Source organism: Diadema setosum, chromosome 15, assembly GCF_964275005.1.
Source record: "Diadema setosum chromosome 15, eeDiaSeto1, whole genome shotgun sequence".
Classification (NCBI taxonomy): domain Eukaryota; kingdom Metazoa; phylum Echinodermata; class Echinoidea; order Diadematoida; family Diadematidae; genus Diadema; species Diadema setosum.
The window spans coordinates 13,335,050-13,361,699 of record NC_092699.1 but is presented as its reverse complement, the minus strand read 5'-3'; the positions used below and the strand labels follow the sequence as shown (position 1 = coordinate 13,361,699).

The 26,650-nt window shown below is 37.4% G+C and overlaps 1 protein-coding gene across 1 annotated transcript in view; it reads left to right on the top strand.

The window, feature by feature from the left end:
* LOC140238448 (ficolin-2-like) overlaps positions 1-23,737 on the top strand; it is a 44,598-nt gene extending 20,861 nt beyond the window's left edge. The window contains exons 2-5 of the mRNA XM_072318352.1: positions 2,895-3,015; positions 19,887-20,050; positions 21,182-21,443; positions 23,107-23,737. Of these exons, the coding sequence (XP_072174453.1) occupies positions 2,946-3,015; positions 19,887-20,050; positions 21,182-21,443; positions 23,107-23,348 (738 nt within the window). The 5' untranslated portion in view covers positions 2,895-2,945 and the 3' untranslated portion in view covers positions 23,349-23,737. The remainder of the gene's footprint in view (positions 1-2,894; positions 3,016-19,886; positions 20,051-21,181; positions 21,444-23,106) is intronic.
* The last annotated feature ends 2,913 nt before the right edge of the window (positions 23,738-26,650 follow it).

The window sequence follows — 26,650 nt, the reverse complement described above, 5'->3', positions numbered from 1 at the left end:
AACTATAAAGCGAAGAAAAAGAATGACAAAAACATTGAGGAAAGAAAGCCACGAAAGCTGTGTCTTAAAGATTAACAGACTTTACAACAAAGCAATGTTTTGTCAATAAAACAACGTGATGATTTTATTCGTTTTACAAGTCTTCTAAAGATCCATGCACAAATCTTCAATCAAAGTCCGTTTCAGACGTTAAATCATGGAGGAAAACTTTAATTCTCAGCACTTTGTTTTGTACTAGCGTGACAATGATGATCCTTTGCGCCAATGATGATCCTTTGCGCCAATCTTTGTTGTTGTTTGTTGTACTTTTTATATCGATATGTTATGATCATGATTTTTATACACGTATATCCTTTGAAAAATGCAGTTTCACTTTAAGGATACCATGCATCAATCGTTGATCACGGTTGGTGCGATACACAATTTTAAGTTGACCGTTTAAGTTCACCGTGAATGGTTCGTCGGACGGAACATGTAAACCGCCGTGCTATTCTCTTGGGAGTGCCCTAGGTATATTGACGGTCCACTGCAGCATTTGTATAGCGCCAGATATCTGTTCAAGAAACATTCAAAGGCGCAGACTCCTCCAAGAGAGTTATCACTTCAATACCCGGTGAAAAATGTGAGTCTTATTGAGAGAGGCTTTGAAGTGATCCAGTTTGTCAACTTCACGGAGAAAAGATGGGAGGGAGTACTATATAGGCGACGTGATGTGCAATAGGCATCTGGACGGTTAAAGGCCAGATGAACGATATTAATACTTGACAAAAGAAAAAAAGAAAAACTCATTCGGTTTTCCAGGCAAGTGATCAGACGGTGATGTTACCTCGTATATAGATCATACTCTGCTACTGTACCGTATGTCCCCCCCCCCCAAAGAAAAAAAATAAAAAAAATAACACATTGTACAACGGAACCCTCCGCAACGATGACTTTACAAAATAGTGGATCAATCCAAATTCAATTTCATGGTATGAAACTATTTACTTATTATCCACATCTTACAGAAAACCCCATCCGATTTGCTCCAATCGTCAAAGAGAAATGAGGATTTTTTTTTTGGAGAATGTCAGGAATCCCTTCCCTCCAAGTTCTGTCCATTTTGTTCAAACATTGATATGCAGTTCCAAGAGCATCCAAATGTTTAACTTGGAAAAAAAAAACAGACAAATGACATGCTTTACAACGATCCCCATATCTCTTTGGCCACTCAATCTAAATGAATGGGGCTTTCTGCGAAATATAGGTAAGATGTTATATTTTCAGATCCTGAAGTAGATTCCTGACAGTTAATAATATTGAAAGTTATCAATGTGGAAATCCGATTGTATCTTTTTTTTTTTCGGGGGGGGGGGTTGAGACATACTGTATATACACCACAAAGTGTCTGAACTATCATTACGAGGTCTCCTATACGACACTGTATGATACAAATTACCATAACTTTGCACAGATATGACATCAGGAAGTCCGCATCATCATCATCATCACTTCTAACATTAGCTTTTTGCCTGTTTGCAATTTGGAAGATGCTATTTTTGTGAACGGCTGTTTCAAGGGAAGGTCGTTTGTTTCTGGAGCGGACAGTGTGCATCCTGTCTTGGAGAGGGTTTCAATCTTGTATCCATGAATATCGGAAGTTGCGTGAGATCACAGGGTTATCTTTCTTGCTTTATCCCTTTGTCATTATTATTTATTTAGTCTTATCTTTTTTTTTAACTTTGAGGTCTCTGTCATCCCCTCAACCAAGTTAAGATGATTATATAAAAAAAAAAAAATCCGAACAGAATTATTGTTCATGACTGCCAATGAAGTTGATACAAACTACGACAACCATTGATAATAAAGATATTGCACATTTATTTCGATAATAAATTTCGCTGTTTTATAAGATGCAAGTGATAACATTGTACATACACAAAGTTCCATGTTTTGACGTCAGATTGTGTATCGCTGTCTTTTCACGGACTCCAGGGAATAAGAAAGATGAGAATACTGATGGGATTAGACTCATCCGTTTTGAATTAAGTGTACATGGGCTGATACCCAATGTTCAAACTCAAAACTCGAAACGGAAATGATTGAAAAATTGCAAAGTGTGATTTCATAGTGGAAGCATAATTATTAAACCTTGCGCGGGATTGAATTGTTTTTTTTTTCATAATAATTATGTTATTTGAGCATCATTATGCAACTTTATCAACGTTAGAAAAGTAAACCGTATAACAAAGTTTCACAATAAACCTTTTTAAATCATGTTTTTTCTTAAAGTGAACTTGAACATGGCGTATGATGTATAGTCAATAGACTAGGCCTCTCTTGAACATGCACCATCCTATGGGGTTCGCCACCCTTCCCCCCCCCCTATATATATATATATATATATATATATATATATATATATATATATATATATATTCACAAACGCAGAGCTTTGATTTCTTACATTAAAAAGAGTAAGCATGATACCTTTGATGATAAGACGATAAACATAAGATACACTGTATTGAATTTTGTTGATGCTGAATTTTCGCTGAGTTCATATCTCTTTCTCTCCTTCGCTCTCTGTCCGTGTCCTTACAAAGAAAGAAACCAAACAAACAAACACCCAAGCACAGCGCACAAATGTGTAAGACATCGAATTTGATTTCCACGCTATCCGCCTGAAAGCTTACTTTGCAAATCAAGGTATTCAGATCGTATAAAGATTTGCTGATTACATGGGAACTCAGTCAAATTTCCTTCACTTTACTTGCCGTATATGGACGGACCATCCCGGCAGCCCCTGCACAAGACATTCCGAGGGGGAATAATCAGGGGCTACCTAATTTTCCTATTACAAAAATGGAAAACCCAATGACATTGAAAACATGTTTCCGCTTCGCTTATCGCAGGTTGGCAGTCCCGCACAGACAAATTGCTCCGCGCTGGAGGAGCTGGTCGCCATGGCAACGAGACAGAGGGAGCTGTCGAAGAGAATCTTGGCGAGTCTGGAAAGCATCCCCAGAAAACCAGGTGAGTGTTCTCTTCTTGCGAAAGTGCGTTGAGTGCGGGTTCCAACCATTTTCACCAACCCCCCCCCCCCCACCCCCGCAAAAAAAAAAACACCACACACAAAAACAACAACAACACAAAATAAAACAAAACATAACACAACAAAACATAACGTAACAAAAACAAACAAACAAACAAAAAGTCTTACACACGAACGAACCTTGTCTGTCCCCTTTTGAGATGTCCATGATCTACGACAGTCATTAATCTGGATGCTTCTTTGAAATTTAACATTCGTCATCATTATCCCCTTTTGATTTATACCCCCTTGTTTATTCTTTTGCGATGCTTTCATATGATTGTAATGATATCCACTAGAAGCCATTTTGGAGTTTGAAAAAGAAAAAAACAAAAACAACATCATCATCATCATCAACAACAACATCAAACAAGCTAACAAACACTCTAATTTTAGAAACACCAACTAAGGTTTTAAGACGCAACGTTGTTTTTCCTCTTTTTTTTTTTTATTCCGCGACCGTGCACCCTCTAAAGCTACCACCCTGTCATTTCACACAGACAACGTTTAACCGGAAGCAGTCAAAGTTCAACCATGGAATAGCTCCATGGGTCAGGCTGATTAATCCGTCGATTGCACCTGTGTAATCATGTTAGGCTACAACCTGCTTCAGAGCTCTTGGCAGAATAAAGGTGATTGTGTATAAATGTGTTCGAATAAATAAACTAACAATGCTACTTCCTTTATCTCAGTAATAAACGAACTCTTCAGTGGTTTACTCGGATTTAATCATGTGATCTTAAGTATACTTTGGTGACAATCATAGGGTAAGTTGCAAGTTCAGAGGCGATTTAAAGTGTGTTTCATTGACTTCAAGTTCAACAAGGAATGTAATATCAAAATGAAACAAATCAAAACACTACAAATAATGTGTATTGGATAGAGACCAGCGAATTAACCCACGTGACCTGTGAAAGGGCTCTCAAAAAGTTCCAATATCTGTTAATTATTCAAAAACCTGTCACATTGTTCCACACTGAAGATTATCGAAATACTTTCGAAAACACACAACGATCATCGAGTACGAGTTCTTACGTGCTTGTCGTGTATGATGGCTGATGTGTGTGTGTGTGTGTGTGTGTGTGTGTGTGTGTGTGTGCGTTTTACAAACATTCGTTTTGTGGGCATTAATACCACAGAGAGTAGACTTGGTGTCCGATGACACAGTCTGTCTTGCCCCGTCAAACTCCAAGCAGTCTATATAGGGTAACGTGTCACACATCACTGAAGAGTTTACCAACGAATGTGCCCCGCTGATAGACATGGCTGATTCACATTGCAAATTCGGGGTTGTGTTGTGCCCCTAATTTAACCCTTACCCTAACCCACCTCCCCTTTCCAGGGCTTTCAGAAGAGTAGAATAGTTTTATTGTTGTCTAGTCTCGTTTCATGTTTGTTCGCGTCTATGTAAGTGTATTTATCTGTTAATCTATTTTTTTTCAGCGGGCTTCCAGACTTCTTCCTCTTCTTCTTTTTTTTTTTTTTCCGGTACTTCAATCTATCTTTCCATTGATTTTCTCTTCCAGAGGGGCCCACATTCTACAAGCTCTGTCTTTTTAGTGGGTCCCTCCATTTTTCGCACTTTACGTAAGGTTATACATGTACTTTATTTCAACCACTTCTGTTTCTTTTTTACTACAATACTATAAGGTTCCTCAATTCTTGTATAGTCTTTTCATTCTACAACGTTCATTTTACCTTATTCTCAGTTATCACAGGAAGTGAAATATACATGTTTTGTCGAAAATTGAAATAACTTTGAAATTGAAATTGAAATGGAATATATGCTGTGCCAAAAAATACAGACTGAAAATGTCCATGTATGGGGTCCGAGATCGAAGTTAAAGACATTATTTTTCTTTCGTATACGACACTGTAAGCAGAACAGATCCAAACACTAGGTTTAGTTCTTCATTTAATTTTGAACGTGCTGTTTATTCTTTATGAAACCATTTTCGTTTACAGTATCACTTTTTATTGAAGCGAACATGAGTTAATGGAATCGAACTATGTGCCTAATGTGTTTGATTTCTTTTCTTCGCTTTTGTTGAGTTGTAAGGACCAAAACAAACCGAACGGACGCTTTTATGCGTTAGCAATTTAGCAGCCAACTGTTTTATCATACTGTTTATTCATAATAAACAAGACTATATACGAAATGTTCAAGTCGGAGTTTCGGTAGCCCTGCATTGTGTATATCATGAGTTGCACATCTTATCCATCCACTCATCTGTGTTGATGTAATATCCAGCCCAGTTCATGACACGGATTGGAGAAATCGAGAGCTGAGCTCAGAAAGCACGCCAAGTACTTTTATCTTTCATTTGGTTGTACGTGCAGCATCAATCAGGTTGATGAACTTTGAACATTGTTAGGATACTGACGGGGAGGGCGCTACGGCTCACTTTGTGTTCTTGCCTTTGTTGCTTTTCTTAGTGTTGTTTTCCCCCTCCAACCTCCCAACTAAACAATTTCCTGATGTTTACTCCTGCTGTTCAATGTCAATTCAATAATCTTGTAAGTTTGCTCTGTTGTGCCGTTACAGGTATACGTGTGAGTGTGTGGGTCTGTGCGTGTGTGTGTGTAGGGGGGGGGGGGGAGGGGGGCTCTATACGGCTCCCCTCCCCTATTTCTGTCCTTTTACATTCACGAGTTTGTTGTCTTCAAACTTTGCATGTCACTGTCTAATTTATGTTCCCATGTTCCTGATCGCACATGATGAAACAAACGCTTAATCACTCTCGCTTCCCCTTCCGTAAAACCTGATGTTGTACAGAGTGAGAATGACTATTAATACAGTGTCATGTACCGTCATACAGACACTGTCTGGAAAAGGAGAACAGCTAGTGTCCTATGTAGAATGTGATAGATTGCTCGTAAATTATTATCTGACAGCACTGCAGCTGTAAAAAGAAAAGAAAATAGCACCAGTAAGACCGGACAAGTCCTTTGACTATGATAAACATAACTTCCATGCAAACTCTAACGTATCTCTATTTTGCTTATTTTGACGAAACTGGGTTGGGGGGGGGGGGGGGGGTCTACCCATTTCACATCAAAACACTCTCTTAGCCGGAAGCCTGGGGAAATAGTTGAAAGACTGGAGAAACTTACTTTTGAATTTATCACACATATCACAGTCACAGTAAGATTTGTCTTCTCTTTCGGGTGAAAAGAAAAACCCAAATCCCTAGGAATACATGCCGTGGGAGCAAAGGTACTTTCCGCGAATAATGAATTGAAGTACTGTATTTAGAGTCTCCCTCCCCCTTCTCATTCTATCTTCCAGTGGGAATTGCGTAAAGTAGAACACTTCCATATATACGTAGGACCACCTGTTACTATGACACGTGAAAGAGACATCACATTCGTAGACATAAAGAGACGATGATGTATGCACGGATATCTACAATGTGAAACACATGTACTGTTCACAAATACGAATAGCCGATAATGTGCGATGAAAGCATATACTATCCGTGAGAAAGATTACAAAAAATGAAGGTATGCAGCCATTCCAAAATTATGAGAGTGGTGGTGGTGGTGGGGGGGGGGGGGGGATGGGGTTGCACATAATGTTGACGCTATGTTTATTAATACCCTGTCGACAGCCACCCTTCACGGCCCTATCATAACCCCTTTTTACGGAGCTACAAAAATGTGTTTATCCAAACGTCAAAGCTTAAAGAGAAACTTTCTCCCAAGCATTCTTTTCACACATGGGTATAATTAGCGAATGCACAACGATTATTCTTCACATTCTTCAAATTCTTCAAATCTTATTCCATATTTCCACTTTCTCAATGATGAGATTACAAAATTATTGACAATAAAACAAGAATACAAAATATATACAATCATGTCTTTTGATTGAAGAAGAAGAAGAAAAAAAATTCTTGACACAAATGTACATGGTCATATCATATCATATGAAGATGTCACAAATAAGTATCAGAAATATGATGGGGCCTGCATAAAAGCTTTAACGCTTGTAAAACTGTAGGTTCCCAAATTCATAGGCATATAATTTCACGGAGAACGGATATGTTTGTCTTGACCAACTGAAATTATACCAGTACAAAAAATCGATAAAGAATAAACTACTGAACCACATAGATATCGCACAAACCAGACTGTATACGGATCTCGCGGTGTTTGAAAAACAATGCTATATATTAAAGATGTATCGGTACCATTAAATAACTTTAATAACTTGGTGCTGCGGACAAGGACAAAAGACTGGGAGTATAAAAAAAAAGTTGCCAAACACTTGGTAGTGTGTATCCACTAGGTAATAACTTTTAATTTGCGTTAGAAGGTGAATAAAGATAAGGAGAAGTAATATCTTGAGGGAGGTCATTCCAATATCTGGGTCCAGTAAATATAATTGTTTTCTTTGCAAAAATAGTGCGAGTACGGGGAAGGTGATAGTTAAACGCTTAATGAAAGTGTTAGGAAATCGAACAATCCGTTCTACAGGTATCTATTCCTCAAACGTTGATGATTCTATGCGCCGCTTTTCCTAGCCGGATGGCAACTCTGCAGTAGTGATGTTACAGTAAAAACACAAAATAACAGAAAATACAAACGTGCTTTTCACAAAAATTCATTTTCTGTGTCATGAAAAGAGTACTTCACCTTACTCCTCAGTAAGACAAGGGGAAAAATTTTTATCTCAGTATGTCTCAGTAACAGGAGCATAGAGTGTGTACGTTTCATCAAAAAACAGATTTGTTAAATTCCTTGTTTTCTGCACATATCGAGCTTCCGCTGGGACATATTACGCGTTGCTGCAGAGATTTCACCAGATAGACACAGCGTCAAATGAAAAAAAAAAACCCACACATACATTGAAATAAAACAAGAATCAAACCTGTTAAAGGAATCGTCCAGTCTTCCTCATAGAGCTTTCAATCAAGAGGAGTATTTTAATCTTTTTCCTGTTTCCGCAGATTCCACAAACATACTCGAGGAAACACCCCCTCCAAAGGGATCGTGCAGTTTCGGTTTAAGATGGGGCTACAGGTTTCCAACGTTTTTTTGATAATGATTTTCTTTTCAAATAATGAGAAACCTCATAATTTATGAAATAAGAAAGAGCATATAATCCTAAGAGGAATTCAAAGTTTATTTGATGAAAATTGGTTTTGAAATGGCTGAGATATCCAAATCAAAGCAATCTCAATAAACGATGAGATCCACCTTTTCTCAGGATCATTTCGTTTTACTTTGTTTTTGGATATCTCAGCCATTTCAAAACAAATTTTCATCCAGCTCTTTAACATTTTCTTTAACTTGGTTTCCAAGATTCTTGCTAAAAGTTAAGGACTGAATCCTCATCTTAACCAATAATATACCATCTCTTTAACAAAGGGAGCGGTTACAAGTTATAATAGAGATATAAGCTCCTTGGTAGAGGTGAAAGAACGCCGCACACTCTAGGGCTAGTCTCCTCTGCTTCTCAAATCCAAGTTGCATATTTGCACGTACTGCCCGCTTACCCTAGTCTTCCCATCTCGACGATGGATTTTCAAACTAATCTCTTGTGCGAGTGAAACACAAATACGAGTTATTTTCTCTTGGATTAGGATGGCATTACATCTGTGCGTAAACACTTTCAAGGACTTCAGGAGGAGGGCGTTCTATGTTTTGTTTCTTCACGTTCAAGCTCATCGCGTCCTAATATTTGTCATTTAGAAATGATGGATGATTTCCCTTTATTGTTTTGGATTTGCCCCTCCCCCTTCCCCTGATCCCACTCATCAGCTCACGCTGATGAAATGACTGTAACAACTTATTTTCGTCTAGAGTTATAGGATAGCTGGTAAACCAGGGAATATATGATATATAATGATTGTAAATATATATATATATATATATATATATATATATATATATATATATATATATATATATATATAATATATATAATTGAGACAATAGTGAGGATAGTAGATGCTGACATAGAGGTGAATGTCCAAGTGACAGAAACTTCAATGAAGAAACCACTTCATTTCTGTGCTAAAACGCTATCTCTCAAAGGTAAAATTATTTTAAGCGGCCGTCCTAACTCATTTTGCTTCTCCGATCTCTTTCAATTTCTCTCTTTCTGTTCTTCTCTCCGTTTGTGTTTGTAGGTTCGTTTGTTTGTCTCTCCTTCAGTATGTTCCAGGGAGTAACATGATATCATGAGATTTTCCCAGCAATTTGTATAGAGACATCCACCTGTGACATTCCTCAGTGTTTGTTTACATAATCCAGTACATTATTTCTTGAGCCCGTTTTTAAAAATCTATTTATTCATTTCATTTTTTTTTTTTTGGGGGGGGGGCATAAAGCAATTCAAGATTGCGCAATCAATGTTGATGTATAGGCTGCTCTCCTCTTCAAATTGTGGTCAGCAATATGAGAGCATGCGGGGGGGGGGGGGAAGTTAGCGCCACGATGAGAGTTAGAGAGTTAGGAACCTGTTTCCTGAGTGATTTTGGTACTTGACGAAAATCTCACCTATATTCCCAAATAATCTGGTCATCGCACTTATGGGCACAAACATCATGACCAAGGGAGGGGAACAGATGGAGAGAGACGGATAGAAGGCAGAGAATGAGGGGTAAGGAGGATGAGAGAGGGAACATGGTTAGCTTCGAACAGGAGTCTTTAACTCCCACGCTAGCACGATGGAAATCTCTCACACTTCCAGATTACTAAAACTCGTGTGACGTGGTTTGTGTAAAATACACATGCCGCCAGCCAACATTGATGTTACCATGGCAACGTGCGTACCTGTCAACAACATACCTCGTTGCGAGGAGACAGCGTGGATGGAAGTAGAATAAAACAAAGAAATATAGGTGTCAACGTTTATTATTGACATGCGTTGCCACGTTTCAGAAACCACCCTGCTTAAATCATCGTGTCGCCAGCTGATATCGCTGAATAATGGTGGATGTGATACGTATAGGATCAAAAGTCTAGATAAGAATCGAGCCATGGGACCTTAGAGCTTGCCGTTTGGGATTTTTCTGCATCTTTCAATTAAGGACAGTGTTGACACCAGTATAAATGACGTCTGCCCCTTCTGGACACTCTCCACCTCCCGGAAATTACAGTGCAAGAAAGTAGTTTAAAAAGTTTTGTCTGAATCTGTAATAGGACTCTGCAATCTACAAATGCTTTACAAAGTCGAAGAACACGGCTTGAGGAGAAACTCTTGTGATTGGCTTCTTCTGAGATAGAGAGGTAGACACAAAAGTCCTTGTCAGCACCATTACAACTGTGGTTTGGTAACAAAGAACTTTTGTACAATTGACTTTTATCGGGGGAGGGGCGGTGTAGGGTGAATAAGGGTCTGGTCTCTTAATATAACAACAGATTCTTGGTTGAGACCAGCCCGCTGCATCATTGTTCAACGAGATGTTCCTATCTATCTTTCCCCTCTTGACAATATATTAGATATGATATTTGAATAGTTTGATAACAAAATCGGGTTAAGCGCCATTAAAACATTTCAAAGTGAGTCGACCATCAGACAGAGCAAGATAAAACCTTTCCAGTTTTACTTCACTTAATACATGACAAGAAATGTTCTTGAAGTTACGATTGGAAATATCCCAAATCATCTTATCATTGTTTTTTTTTTTTTTTTTTTTTTGCTGTTGTTTATATAGCATCTTTATTCCCAAATATCTCAATTAAAAAAGAATGGAATCAATCATTACACGATCAAATGCTTCTGGCAACACAATGTTTGAATAGAAAAAATAGCCGAATCTGGGAGAACAGTGATTACACTGAAGTAGCTCCCCTTCTTGAACTAAGCATTCTTCAGATCATAGATGTATCACCCTCTTGTCCAGTATACCACACATCGTACGAAATTATTGAAATTTGTAGGGACGCTGATACAGTATCGAAGGACATGTCTGGCTGTACATTTTACGACAGTTAAACGTTGGTATTTGTTTTTGTATAGTGTGCATACAGGTAACTTTAGAGGGGTCTAGGGCAATTAGCCCCTGGGCAATTACCCCGGACCCTTGCCCTGCCCCTAATCCTAATCCTAATACTGAACATAATCCTAACCCTAACCCAAAACTCCTAACCCTAAACCTTACCCTAACCCTAATCTTTACTCTAACCTTACCACTAACCAGTATTTAGCTGGGGGTAATTGTCCTCTGGGGGTAATTGCCCGGATACGCTTTAGAGGGCGCCTGCCGAGATGCCTTTGTTGAACCCCTTTGCATTTTTCTAACGACGCGAAAGAATGCCTGTACCCTCACCGTCTCCATGCCTTTCTTCTTCGATTCTTAGATCATCTGAATTAAGCATAATAATGATGTTAAGATATAAGTCTGTTTCTTCGTTTTGGTCAAGCTGTGATGTCTTCCTGTTCCTGCATTGTTTCGTTTGTATTTGTGTAGTTCTTTGTGCTTGGCTTATTTAATTATTTATTCAGTATTCTTTACCCAGGGTAGCCCCATCAGTGATACACTGTTATTTTTTGGGGCCCTGCAACAGACTAACAAAATACAACAGTAATACAGAATACAATTACCATAAAGTAACAATACAGAATACAGAATATTACAGAATACATCAAGTTTGCTTATTCTTATTTCATATATATCATCTATTTTTATTCATTCTGTTTATTTTCAATGTTTGATTATTTATTAAAAAATGTTCACAAACTTTTGTTTCTACCTGTTATGTCATAACACTTTGAATATTATTTTATTTCTTGTTTTCTTTTATCCTGGAGATAGGCGCGCGGCGGTTGACCAAAAAAAAAAAAAAAATGAGATTAAAGATCACTTGCCATTCTATTGCTGGAGTCATCAATCTATATCGTATATCCTTGTGGTGAATTCATTTATTTATTTTTGTTTCTCATGTCATCGGAGTGAGTTTGTTCAGTAATTGCATTAGCATTTCAAAATCATTCACTTACTGTGCTAATCCCAGACGGAATTGCGCCACCATTTGTCGGACTTAACGCAGGCTGCCTATCAAAGTCGTAGTCTAGACCCCAGAAATAAGTTTGTTTGATTAGACCTGGAGAGCGTATTAAGAACAGAAATGTAATGAATGTCTAACCGAATTCTGATCAGAAATATCTGTTTGTTTGCAAAGTTATGAAATTTCGAATGTAGGACCAAGCAAACAAAGTTTGACGATTCTGTGACGTGACATGTGATCTCAACTTCAATTATTTTGTCTTGAGCATAAAACTTCATAGAATCTCCTTCATACGTACCCTTGATTTTGTTAATTTGCTGTTTGTCCAGCATGCAACGGTCCTTTTGGTACAGGTGTAATTCAGCTATTTGCTAACACGAAAATATTGCTCGAGAAAATCAGTGTGTTTTTGAAATGCGTGTACAACTTAAGACACAAACTCACTAGCGACCTATTACCGTGGTATACGACTTATATAATAGCGATGGAAGTAGTACATGACAATAATTAAAAGTGTTGTTTAAAAAGATTGGCGAGCGCAAAGTTAAGTATCATTGGGCTGTCCGTTGCATCAAAGGAAGAAGTAGATGAGAACAATAATTCGTAGATATCTTCTACGGACTTTAAACACAAAGAGTGGATCATTGACAACTGATTTTGTACATGTGTTACAAAACAACAATCCTCAATAGTCAGATAATGTATTTAAAGGTAACCCCATCTAGTTATTGTCAGGCTCTCTTCTCCCCGCCCCTCCCCCCCCCTCCCGCCACCTGCCCCATCACGTGGGGTAGGCGAGTACAATGACCTCTTAAGGTGAAACAAACTTGTTGAGGAGGCGCCCACCTGTTCTTACCCCTCACGTCCAATGAACATACAGGTATTGATATCACCATGGAAACGAGGGAGAGCGTGTTCAACGCGCACGACGCACGTGCGGAAAATGGAGAGGGCTGCTCTATGTCACTGACATTGTTGTAACTCCAATGGAAAGGAGATCAACATAGGTTATCAATTACCCCTTCATTATTGTTATTGTTATTATTATTATTATTATTATTATCATTCTTATTATCATTGTTATTATTATTATTTTTATTATTATTGTTATTATTATTATTATTATTATTATTATTATTATTATTATTATTATTATTATTATTATTATTATTATCATTATTATTATCATTATTTGGCTCCATTATTAGAGCCTTTAATCGGGCTGTATCATTCTTGCACTTCCAAAACTAAATCACCGCAAAGCTTTATAGAGCAAGAATACTATCTGCCTTTTATACCTGTGAATCTTTATGTTTCTTTGTTTTTCATAGGCCCCTACGTAGGCCCGTACGTCATTATACATTTTTAAGTGAAATATGAATACACACAAACCCGGTTTATTGAAGAAAGTTGACGTAATACTGTGAATACCTTTGTACCTCCATGGAATAACTACTGCCAGCAGCTGGCATCTGCTGAGACACACAACGGGTAGGACGCCAACTCTCGGTCAATCAGAATGTTGTGGCGTTGGACGTGCTCAGATTGTGGTTCATTACCGTCGAAGCACACAGTCGTACGTCATACTGTGACGATTATCGACACAATAAATTTTCGGGTCAATGAACTTGTAAGTGAGGGGGCGTAAGTTGATCTATCACAATCACTGGGATATTACGGTACCACCATATGGGAGTCATGGTTCGTGACGTTGGGTCCTCTTTTGTTATTGCTTCCTGCACGAAAGAGTGTAATATACCCTCTAATTGCGACTATTATTGCGTTACCCACCTGCCGAAACACGAAGAAAGGAAAGAACGTGACTGGCAACAAAAGGGAAAACCGACTTTGCGCAGTTTGAACCGACCTTTCGTGCCATCATTAGCCGCTTCTTGAAAATTTCTGTGACATCGGACGTGGGAAAATTTATCAAAGATGAATGGGGTCGCTTTGTACTGCCAAAACTGATTTCGGGTTTCAGATAAATGAAAACGCGGTTTTAATATGACTTAATCACTGTCACACTCCCAAGTCATATTTTACTGCATATAAAATGAACAGGCGTGTGATTAATGAGGCATTTTTTTTCTTTTATAATCTTCTTTTATAATTTTATGAACACTCCTTAAAGGAATGGATTGAAATCGGACTTTAGACAAATTTAATGTAGCCATGCTCATAATGTTCAAGCCGTCATGTATATAATATGTATGAAGGACGTTTTATGCAACTTTTTCCTGATGAAACACTCTAAAGAAAAGTACAGTAACCTTACGGAGCAAAATACATAAACGTAGATAACAATACGGGTTATACAAGGATACATTACAAAGATATACATCGAAATATATTTTTCCTTAACTTTCTCCCGATTGTTTGTTATATTTTACTATCACAGGCAATTCAACAATATCGAAAGTCGAGCACATTTCTTTTTGTTGGTATTTTCTTCAGAGCTAACAGTGATACTATAAACCATACAATACGATTAAAATACAGAATCTTCAGGTAGTGATATGCTGCATTATCCGAATGACAAATATTGTCTCATTGAGTCCCATCCCATAAAGACATCATTATTTTCTGTCATCAGTTGCTATATTACCTGCTTACTTTATCAATCATTGCTGTTTCGCTTATAATCATTTTGTGAAGGGAAAGAAGAACTTTTTGTCGTTTGAAATCTGTTTTGGTCACTTGTTAAAATTGACATATTTTTGCATATCTTTCATTTTCATATTCTTTTGTTTCTGAGATTTAGAAGACTTAATCCAAATCTGGTTGGGCTTTTTGGCTATATTATGCTGTATCCGGGTTCCACCCTTCTGCCCTCCTCCCCTACCCCCCTACCCCTCCCCCTCCCTCCCCCCCCCCCCCCCCCACCCCGCCTACCCGATCTCGGCCATCAGTAGCGTGATCGGGACGAAATTTGGCGCAACATCCAAGTCATACAAGACTGTGTCTTAACAGAAACAATCGAAATCATCAATTTCTAGTTTTAATCATTCCTTTATGCAAATTAAGCCCAAAATCTTATTTCAGCCTGTTCAAACGCTAATTAAAAGCATCGAGAGTGTAATTTTGGATTTGTATTTTGGTTCATATTGCGTTTGTAATCTAATGATAAGACAATGGTTTCTGTCCATGTAGCAAAAATGACTACAATACCATGAAAACAGGATTGAGCAGGAAAACAGGATCTCTGAGAATAATCAACAGCACTAAGTAAGGTCAGAAAAACAGGAGTAATATCACCAAACTTTCGATGTTGCATAATTCTAGATCTCTAGAATGAAGTCGTTATTAGTTACATTTGAAAAAGTATACTATAATATGTCATTATTCATGATCAGAAAAATACCCCGATCACTGTGTCTCGTAATAAATTCTAGCTAACCTAAAAAACAGAAAGTCGCACATTGTACCTGACAACAAAAGCGTTTTTTTTTTCGACTTTGTCCTGTTCACCAAGTAATAAGTACAGGTGAAGGAAGCGTAAGTCCCTCAGCTTGCCTGAATTACACATCCTAGAACTGGAACATATAACAAAACTCCCTTATCTGAAGGGCATCACACGCTATATTTTTATGCTCCTCTTGTTTGCAATATGATTATATCTCTACTCCTTGATTAAAAAGGGATATGAAAGAGACACACACTCTCAGAGAAATTCCTCCCCCCCCCCGAAACTATGATTGTGAATGAGATACCGAGGGGAGGAGAGAAAAGAGAGGGAGAGAGAGATGAGAGAAGAAAAAATACTTGACCTTTCATCGCGAAGCTATGGCGCGTGTTCTTGATTACCATGCAGAAGTGTCTTTGCAGATATAATACAAGAGCGCAGACGACAAGAGCTTTGTTTTGATGAAAAGTCAGAATTGAATTGTAATCAAGGTATCACATGCGAAGATGAAATTGCAGAGAAGGTAGATAGACTGCATGACACAAGAGTGATAGGTTTATAAGGCAACATCTACACACTCGAAATATTTTGCTCCTGTAAAATTGTGATACGTCCATATGATACGTGATAAAGCTTTAAAAGGTTTGTGTTAAAGGTTATATTCTAGCTAGGAAGTGTCTACACTATGCAGGTTTCCTTTGTTAGACGTTAATTATTTTTGTCATTCACTAGAGAAAAATAGGGAAAGCAAACCCAAAACAAGGCATAACAAAACAAAACAAAGGAAACAAGAACCAAGATTATCTTTTATTATACATCTATGTCACGAAGAAACTTCTCGTATGATTCTGAGATTAAGCCTCTAAAGAGAGGGATGCTACACGCGAGAAAACAGGCAGGGTTTCATCCTCAGCGAATACATGCCTATTTAAGAAGGGCCGAGGTATTTGTTTGATATAATGTTTATCATGCATGAGAACTTCGTTATAATCAGATCACTTTGGTATGCTATAGGATTACCGCGTCAACGTAATAAGACTTCGTTGCTCCACCATTAGAAATATATGTGCATGCAATCCATATCGTACTGGTATGAAATAACTGTACTTTACAATAAAGGTCAACAATCGACTTGTAACGACTTCAAGTTCACTACAGTAATACAAAAGTGACCGCCGCAAAGACGGCGTATACATGGAATTTTCCGATTATACATGTAAAAGAACGTAATCTCAAACACGCGCTCAAACACAACGCAAGCGTAAGGTATCGGAGAAAATAATACAGCGATAATGCTTATCTCGTGTTATTTGCCAAGGGCGCCAGAGGCAGTTTTTCATACTCTTTGTATGCAGTGTAGTGCGAAAGAGGATGGAAAATGCGAGTTAACCTCTCCTTCAGAACAGTATGTGGTAATCACAAGGCACATAGAAAAAAAACCCCACAGAATATGAATAAGTGATGACCCCCATCATGCTTCATGTTATCATTTTCACGATTGGTACAGTTATCATTGCTTTTATTATCTTTTTGTCGTCCTTATCAGGGTGATGATGATGATGATGATGGTGAGGATGATGATGATGATGGTAAAGATGATAATGGTGGTGAGGATGATGATGATGATGGTGATGTTGATGAAGATTATAATGATGGTAAGGATGATAATGGTGGTGAGGATGATGTTGATGATGTTGATGATGATGATGGTGATGTTGTTGATGAAGATGATGATGATGATGATGATGATGATGATGGTAAGGATGATAGTGGTGGTGAGGATGATGTTGATGGTGATGATGATGATGATGGTAAGGATGATGATGATGATGAGTAGCCTAGTAGTAGTAGAAATACAAGTAATAGTAGTGGTAGAATAGTAGAATTGTCTTGATTATGCAGTAGTCTCTTCAACAGACTCATCAACCGAGACAGTTCCATTAGAGTTTAAAAATGCTTTCAGCATAGCACCTATATAGATCCTATACGACAAGCAGACTTATCAGTGCATGGAGTCGTCATTCTGTAATGGGGGTTACTTCAGACTGTACAAGACATTGTGCCTGTGTATATCAATTCAATTATTTATCACCCTAAATCTCCGCTGTTCGTAGCTATGGTAAATTTAGACCCTGAGTTATACTTACAAACTCGTTTGAATGTATTTTCTGTAGTGACTTAAAAAAAATACCCTGTATTTATTTTTCCTTCTTGCGCAACGCTTACACAGTCTGTGTGATGTAATGCAATGCCTGTTAGAAGCACCGGATGATAATGTATTACTGCTGTTTTACGACTAAGTTTACACTCACTAATCTTTGTAACCATTAAAAAAACCCCACACACATTATGTAGAGTGCGAGCAGAGAGAGAGAGAGAGAGAGGAGAGAACGGGGGAGAGAGAGACGTAAAAGCTGTAATCGTGGTGAGGAAAAAAGACGGAATAAAGGACAAGTTTAAATTAATTATCCAAGTGTACGGGCTGCTATGTGGGCTTAACAATGAACACGCCTCGGGTTCGATGCCCGCCGAGACCAATAATGAGCACTGACGTCTCATACCATTACGGCTTCTTCGTATTTAAAAGAGAAAATAAGCTATCCCCCGGGTATGGCAATGATTGCCAATATCTCACGCTTTATACCCCTACAAGCGCTGCATCGATCCCAAGTGTCTTATTTTAAGGGGGAATGAAACTCAAATATTCAATGTCGATTGAGTAAATTAATGCAGCCATAATATTAGCAAAACACAGGAGTGAAGTTTGAGGAATGGGACAACCCGTCCAAAAGCCGTATAATTCACAAATTTTCGGTATAACTCAACTGCCAGATGAGAAGACTATAAAAACGTGTGCTGTCATAACATAAGACAACGATTTAAAGAAACAAGGCGAATTCTACAACATGCCATTTGTAATGAAAATACTAATTTTCTTCAATTTTGTTATTACTTACATGGTAAATGCAACTGTTCTGGCAAATTGCCCCACATACATCGACGTAAATAAGCACCGAATTAATCAGCGTTGTAGTAGTAGCCATGATAACATAATCATGGATGTATACATACTCGGGCAAAATTCGAACCCACGACTTCCTGATCAGTGGACAGGTGTCTTATCCACTAGACCACCTACCTTTCCCCGACAGCCAGTGTTGTTTCTATACTCCTTATAGCATACAGCAGGTACTGCGTTATGATAAAAATAATGAAATTCATGCGTCGAGTTGTTTTTATTGCTAGGGTTTGTCAACATGATTATACAATGAGGTTAATATTCTTCCCCTTGTCTTCTGAAAGAGGCCGACAAGTGCTCTTTCATTATAGAAAAATGAAATGGTTTATGTCGAATTCCTTTGATATATCATTGTCCTACTGTGACAGCGCTAATGGTTGAAGTATTTATACTTTTCCAGCGATGGCGGGAGCGAAATTTTAACAACTGAAAAAAAAAAAATCATAACTTTTTAAAGGACTGTCAGATTTTCTTCAAACTTGACTCATGAGTTCCACAATGATTTCTGAATTCACTCAATCCACGTGTTTAGCTAGATTCCATTTCCCTTTAACTATGCTTAAAAATTGAATGCAGTTAACATGTGTGTTGCTATGTGACTGTCTATATTATGTTGGTGATGTGTCCATGCGCCTGATTTATGCGGTATGAGGTCAAAGATCTTCTTGTACCCGTCACTTTGACTGACTCGAAAGTAAACTTTGCAGCGACCGGAAGATTCGATGTCAAATTCCTCGTCTTTTTACGGCTTTGTTTTGACGTGTATATAAACGATAGAAACGTATAAATCCAACCTTTTAAATTTCCGTCGGGAGTTTTCATCCATCCGGTCTAGCATTCTAAACAACATTACAGATTCGCACAATACGCCGAAAAACCTCTTTGCTATAAGCATGTGTAGGGTCCATGCTATGTGAGTTTCTTCTTTCGTAAAGTTTAAATATATATATATAAATAAAAAAATCCATTCATGTTGTCTCCTGACATACCCACGTCAGGAGATAACAAGTAATAATGTATTTTTTTTTTATTCATTTATCTATTTTTTACAGGGCCAAGAATTCAATGAAAATTTAAGTTTGTGATATCTTTAGGTAACAACCAGTAATTACAAAAAGTAATAATGATGATGATGATGACGACGATGATGATGATGATAATAATAATGAGGATAATAATGATGACAATAATAATAATGATACCCCAGAAAAAAAGAAAAAAAAATCTTTATCCTCTCATTATGTAATGACTTCAATTTCGAGAAGAATGACTCTAAATGTGAACAGAAGAGATAATAAACCCCCCCCCCTCTCTCTCTCTCTGTCTCTCTTTCTCTCTCTCTATCTATCTATATATATATATATATATATATATATATATATATATATATATATATATATATATATATACAACTTTTTTTTTTTCTGCAGTCTGCGAGAATTACTCGCTGACAGAGAAGCTGATGCCTCGAGACTGCGCTCAAGTTATGGAACTCAGTGAAACGGCTAGCGGGCGCTTTCTCATATACCCCCAGGACAACGGTGATCCATTTTATGTGCGTTGTGACATGGACACGGACGGCGGTGGTTGGACGGTGAGTAGCTTAGTGCACGTGATAGTTGTTTTATTAGACCCTTCATGTTGTTTGGCAAAAAACGATACACAGACAGACAGGCAAACAAACAAACAAACAAACAAACAAATGTAAACACTTTTGTTGTTAGAAAAACATCTTGAGCACATATCTTTGCTTGCTAATTAGAAATAATGACGCCTTTTTCTTTTACCTTTACTTAATTGCATTAGATGACTATAAAACGGTTGTAATAGATACAAGTATAATTTTGTAATGATTCATCATAATCAAAAGCATGATGAACATATTACAAGCATCCACCCTTGACATCATGTGGAAAGCACACAATTTATATCAAATAATTGAGACTAACCTCATATGACCAGCAATGGTCAGTGAATCACCTATACTGAAAGAAATAAAAACAAATGAAGAAAACTTCTTGTTTTCTGTGTGCACTATGCATGAAAGGTGGACACACGTCCCATTAGGACCATTTTGTTTTGCTTTGTACTAGAATATCTCAGCCATTTCAAACCCATTTTTCATTAAATAAACTTGTAGTTTCTCTTAGAATTGTATGCTCTTTAATGCCCACAATTCATAATAAGTGGTGTCTAAACACCATCTCGCAAAAGGTTAGATCTGAATCCCCATCTCAACCAAAACTGTACCATCCCTTTAAGGACACAAGGAACTGACAACTTTAATCAAGGGGGTGCTTGATACCTTATTGCTTTAAATGTAACTCTCCGAGGTGTATTGATTTGGACAGAAAGGTATTTTGGCACCTAACAGAGCTTCAAGGAGTAGGCCTAACCATCTCACCACACGTCTAAGCCTCTGTCGCAAAAATAAGGACCGCAATTTTTTTTTTTCGATTGACATTGATTGAGGGTTACCATGGAATAGTTGACTTAAAGTTCGAGAAAGTGACAGCAGCTAGAGTGTGGTACGAAAAGAGCCACATGTTGCTTTCTTTAGGCGGTTGCCAAGGGAGGCAATGTGGAGCACAGGTATAATAACAGAGACTTTCCAGTGTGTTTTTGTCATGTCAAAACTCACCTACTCAATCTGTCCATCCGATATTCTCTTGACTAATATTCTCCCCCCTCCCCCCCCCCCCCCCAACTCCCCCATCCTTCCCAGGTCATTCAAAATCGGGAAGACGGGAGTGTCACATTCTTCCGGGACTGGAACGACTACAAGCACGGTTTCGGGAACATCAACTCCGAGCACTGGCTCGGGAATGACAAGATCCATCGCCTTTCGGCTCAGACGTACTACGTCCTACGGGTCGATCTGGAAGACTTCGAGGGCAACCGGAAGTTTGCGGAGTACGATTACTTCCGCTTGGGTGACGAGAGCACGGGATACAAGCTCCTAATTGGGACGTACAACGGTGATGCAGGTAATTACAATACAAAAACACGTTATTTCAAGAAAACGTGCTAGAGGTTTCATAACACACACACGCACGCACACAATGTAGGCTAAACACACACACACACACACACACACACACGTACATAAAGATAGAATTAGTAGGATTGTTTCTGTTCAAATGTGAAATTTAAAGGGAAAGCATAACTGGGTTCGACCAATATTTCTCGAAGGAATTTATTGCGGGTTGAAGATAAACATCAACGTTTGTAGTGTTCTTGTTCGTATGTCTTAGCTTGTGTGCCTGTCCTGTATCTTGTTTGTTTGTTAGTATCGTCTCTGCTGGATTTTGTACACGAAATCTATTTTATCAACCCCCTTAAACAATACAAATGTATGTATATATTCATGTTTAATTTGCTTATTGATTAAGCAACATGAATTGGGTTTGGTAACATTTCTTTTGTTCTTTTTTTTGTATAATACATTGCATATTGTATCTGGCAGAATCCACTATCTACAAGCTTCTCGTTTTAGTGGGTTTCCCCATCTGCATCCTAAAATTTATCTATTAGCAAAAGGCCTTTATACCCGTCAAAAGTATACCTCCTTTTTATTGATCACTTGCGTTGATACTTTTTTACTTTTTTGTTGAGATGTAGAAAAATACATACATACACACACACACACACACACACACAAAGGGAAAAAATGATAACCTCCTACGAGAGCTTAGTCTGACGGAGTGTGTATCTATATTCACATTTTTTTGCGATTTATAATCATCTGATATAGACATTTTGCATTTTGCAACAAAAATTGGGGGGGGGGGGCCCTCAGGCGATGTTCGGACTTTTGAATTTCTGAGGAAAAACAAAACAGCTCTTCTCATAGACATTCAATTATTGAGTCGCCGTCCTTATTCAACCCCACATCATCTGAGTATAGCTCCAAGCATGATAATATGAATTGTTATGCACAGTGTATTAACCACTCTTTTTGCAAATCATTGTTTGTGTGTCTGGAAGGGAAGAAGGGGTCGGAGGAGGAGGGTGGGGAGGGGATGGGAGGTCTCTCTTATCCATTTTTTTTTTTTTTTTTTTTTTTTTTTTTTTTTTTTTTAGTTCAAACGTCTGCCCAGCCCTAGCCTTTTGCAAAGACAGCTAGCAATGTACTAACTCGCGTATATAGCGAGCAGCATGGACTCACACGCACACAGCAATCGGATCGGAGCGAGTCGCGTGCCGCTGTGTGTGCGAGTCCATTGCTTTCTGTGTGTGTGTGTGCTGAAATTATAGCAAGCTGCCTTTGCAAAAGGCTAGCTCAGGCCAATAATGTAAATTGAACCTCCAACTTGCGGTAGGCATCTTAGATCTTAGCTTGTATAAATATGAATGTGAATATAAATGCAAAAGTAAAAGCAATATCAAATATATTTATGAATATAAATGTAAATAATGACATATGTATGTGTGTGTGTTTGTTTGTTTGCATTATTCTTTTGACCGTTAACATGAAATATAATACTTAATCGAAATTCTAGATATACAACTGCGCTTGGAAGAATACAAATCTCCCGTCTACCTGATGTGTCCTCCTCTTACCCATCCTCCTTCTCTCTCTTCTGTCATTCCCTGTTCATCTGATCTGCCTACCGATCCCTCCATCATCACTCCTTTGGTATCATCAAGGGGATTCTCTCGGTTACCATGGCAACAAGCAATTCGCGACTCGGGACCGCGATTCGGAGCAAGAGTGCGCCGCGTCGGCTCAGGGGGCCTGGTGGTACGACGGATGCTTCGAGAGCAACCTGAACGGGGTCTACCGGAGCCGGCCTCGCGGAGCGGACGTCACCAACATCCTCTGGTCCGCGTGGAAAGGCTATACGACGGCCTTGAAGAAGACGCAGATGAAAATACGCCCAGTTCAATAAGCGCGAGTGGAGAGCATCCACCATAACGATTGGATTTAGACGGGATACGGGTACTGACTTTGGAGGATCACAAAAACATTATACACAATCGCGCGTTTCACCTGTCATCTTTACACTGACATAATCATTTCATTTTCTTTCTTACTTTTTGCCAATGCGTTGAAGATCGAATCAGAACATGATAGTCAATTGCTATTGTGACTCTTGCATCCACACAGTAGAAAACGCTTACACCACTTGTATTACAAAATTGCTATTAACCGCGATAAGACAGGTTATGGCTCAAGTTTTATTTACATTTTCTCCCATATCTTCTTGCTTATAAGATTGATCTTTACAGTCGGATCTATAATCTTTCCAACATGAGTGTTAATGGGCTTCCTACAAGTTAAGGCATATTAAATATATATAAATATATATATATATATATATATATATATATATATATATATATATATATATATATATATATATATTGCACACAAGGACGGAATTAAAAAAGATAACTCGTCTGTATTAATTTTGTTGCAGCTATCTTGTAGAATGCTTTCCCTTGTAATGTTCAGCACGTCCTTCCTTATACTTCTAAAATATATCGCAAAACTTTTGGAATTTGACTTAATTTGAGAGAAAGGATTAGCGCACATCAATGTGCATTCCACGGACGCAGATGGGTTTCTTATCTTCTTTTTCTATCTTTTTTTAAATACTTTTGTTGAGTGTATGCAGATATCTGGGCTTCATTCCACGTAAATTACCAAACTTGATATTCTGACTTTGTATCTGCATGAAACAATGTATATTGCTCGGATAACTCTCCAGTTGTATAATTATATAACTTTTTATGTGTAACTCATGTACATAGGTGTATGTTCCATGTATTTTCATGATGTATAAATCCATGAGGAACTGCAGGGTACCTTTGGGAAACAGTTTTGTACAACTGAATAGGCCAAACCTGCAGGATAATAATCATAAAAAAGGAATAGATAAATAAATAAATGTATGAACAATAAATATCTGTATTATATATGTATTGTAAATATTGCATTCGGCTACTGCAGTCGCCACAAATCTATTTTTTGCCGCTTTTTCACACAATCAATTACAATCTGAGGTCAGAAAACAAGAAGGCAAAAACAAAAGAAAGAAAAAAAAAAGAAATGTAGAGAAAATAAAGTTATTCTACGCATGAGCGAGATAGCTGCTTAGCCAAGGAACCCAAGTCGTCCAACGTGGGAGGAGGGACGCCATTAGCATCTTTGATCGTTAATAGCGTCGAGAATCAAGATCACACTGCTCTACGTCACTGCGCAATGCAGGATGTGAGGAACAAGTTGTATGTGTTTGAGCTTATTTTATTCATAACAAGAACATTATACAATATGGTAATTTAACAATGACACTTATTAGAAGGTACGTGTCATACTTTGTCAAAAACACACACACACACCCACACACACACTCACACGAGTACACACCCATTATGTAAAGTGGTAAGATGCTGATATTTTTACCGAACACTTCTGTCATCTTGGGAAGTATGATGCTGGCTGGTGGTTGAAGCTTTCGATTATATATTATAAATTATTTATTTTATAATTATATATCTATATACATATGTATATAGATATTATATATATATATATATATATATATATATATATATATATATATATATATATAATAAATGAATAATAAATTAGTAAATGTACATATATGTATATATATATGAAGAGTTTGTTTGCAAAAACCGATAAGTCCATATTTGCCAAATGGAGATATTTGCGATTAAAGGTCAAGAAAAATAAAGAGAATAATAAGAGAAATTTTACTTCTTTTGACCATAACTTCAAAAATATACCTTTATACGTAGTGACCAATATATCATTTAAAAGGTATTATTTTTTACTTTATGACAAAGACCGTACTTCAAAATCTTCAAAAATGGACTTATCGGTTTTTGCAAACAAACTCTTCATATATATATTATATATCTATATACATATGTATATAGATATATAATCATAAAATAAATAATTATAAAATAAATCATATATATATATATATATATATATAAGCTGTATACATACACACCAACATTTATGATTAAAAGACAATCTGACCCATAACCGTGAAAGCCTGCAGGGAAAATGCCTCATGAATATTACTACTTATTTTCAGCTTTGTTATAGACAATCGCACCAGAATTTGGAAATCGAACAGAAAGTCGGTTAAAGGGACTGTACAGTACTGGTTGATTTGAGGATTCAGCTTGTAACGTTTTGCGAGATATTTAGAAACCACTCTATGAAGTGTTAAAGAGCATACAATTTTAAGAGGAATCAAAAGTTTATTTGATGGAAATCGGTTTTGAAATGACTGAGATATCTAAAAACAAGGTCAAACAAACAGATCCCAATAGAAGTCGTGGCAATGTCAATTTTATTAGGATCGCTTTTTTGGAATCTCAGCCATTTCAAGGCCAATTTTCATCTTAATGTTGAATCCTTCTTGAAATTACATGGTCTTTCATATTTCATAGGAGATTTCTCATTATCTCACGAAAAAAAAATGTTATAAACCTGAATTCTAACCTCAACCAGAACTGTAGAGTCCTTTTAAGATAGTACACTGATACACCACAAGGTGGCCTGTACTTTATTGAAAGAAGAAGAAGAAGAAGAAGAAGAAGAAGAAGAAGAAGAAGAAGATAAGCATATAATTACAAATCTTGTAGTTTGAAGATTTCTTTTGAGGATTGGTGTGTAAGATCCCTCAGAACCATCACAATATCGGCGAGATTATGTCTTGCCATATCATGTCAAACGTGATTCCGCGGTTTCCGTATGGTAATAATGCAGGTATTAATGACTTAAGAAAGAAGAAGATTTCTTCAAAAAGTGCTGTGAAATTTAATGGACAAGAGTACACCATGATTTTATCATTTCAAAAAGATAATGATAGTAAAGTGAAAGAGATTCACATAACTAAATCCTTCCTTTTTTTTCATTCTACGCTTCGATATGTAAAACTCACACTTATCATCATTAATGACATTTTGCCATGTTTGCGTATCCATGAAAAGTCAAAGTCTAACGGGCAAATTTATTGTCTGCATTCTTTCTAAATAGATTTACAAATTTTTCAAGTTTGACCTGGAATGGGGTGACAAAGGAAAAACATGAAAATGTATGCAGCATAGTGTGTCACATCATGTCTCTATCATGTACATGCTAATATATGGCAACTTCACTAAAATATAATTGTAATAACTACGTAATTATACAACATCGAACAAG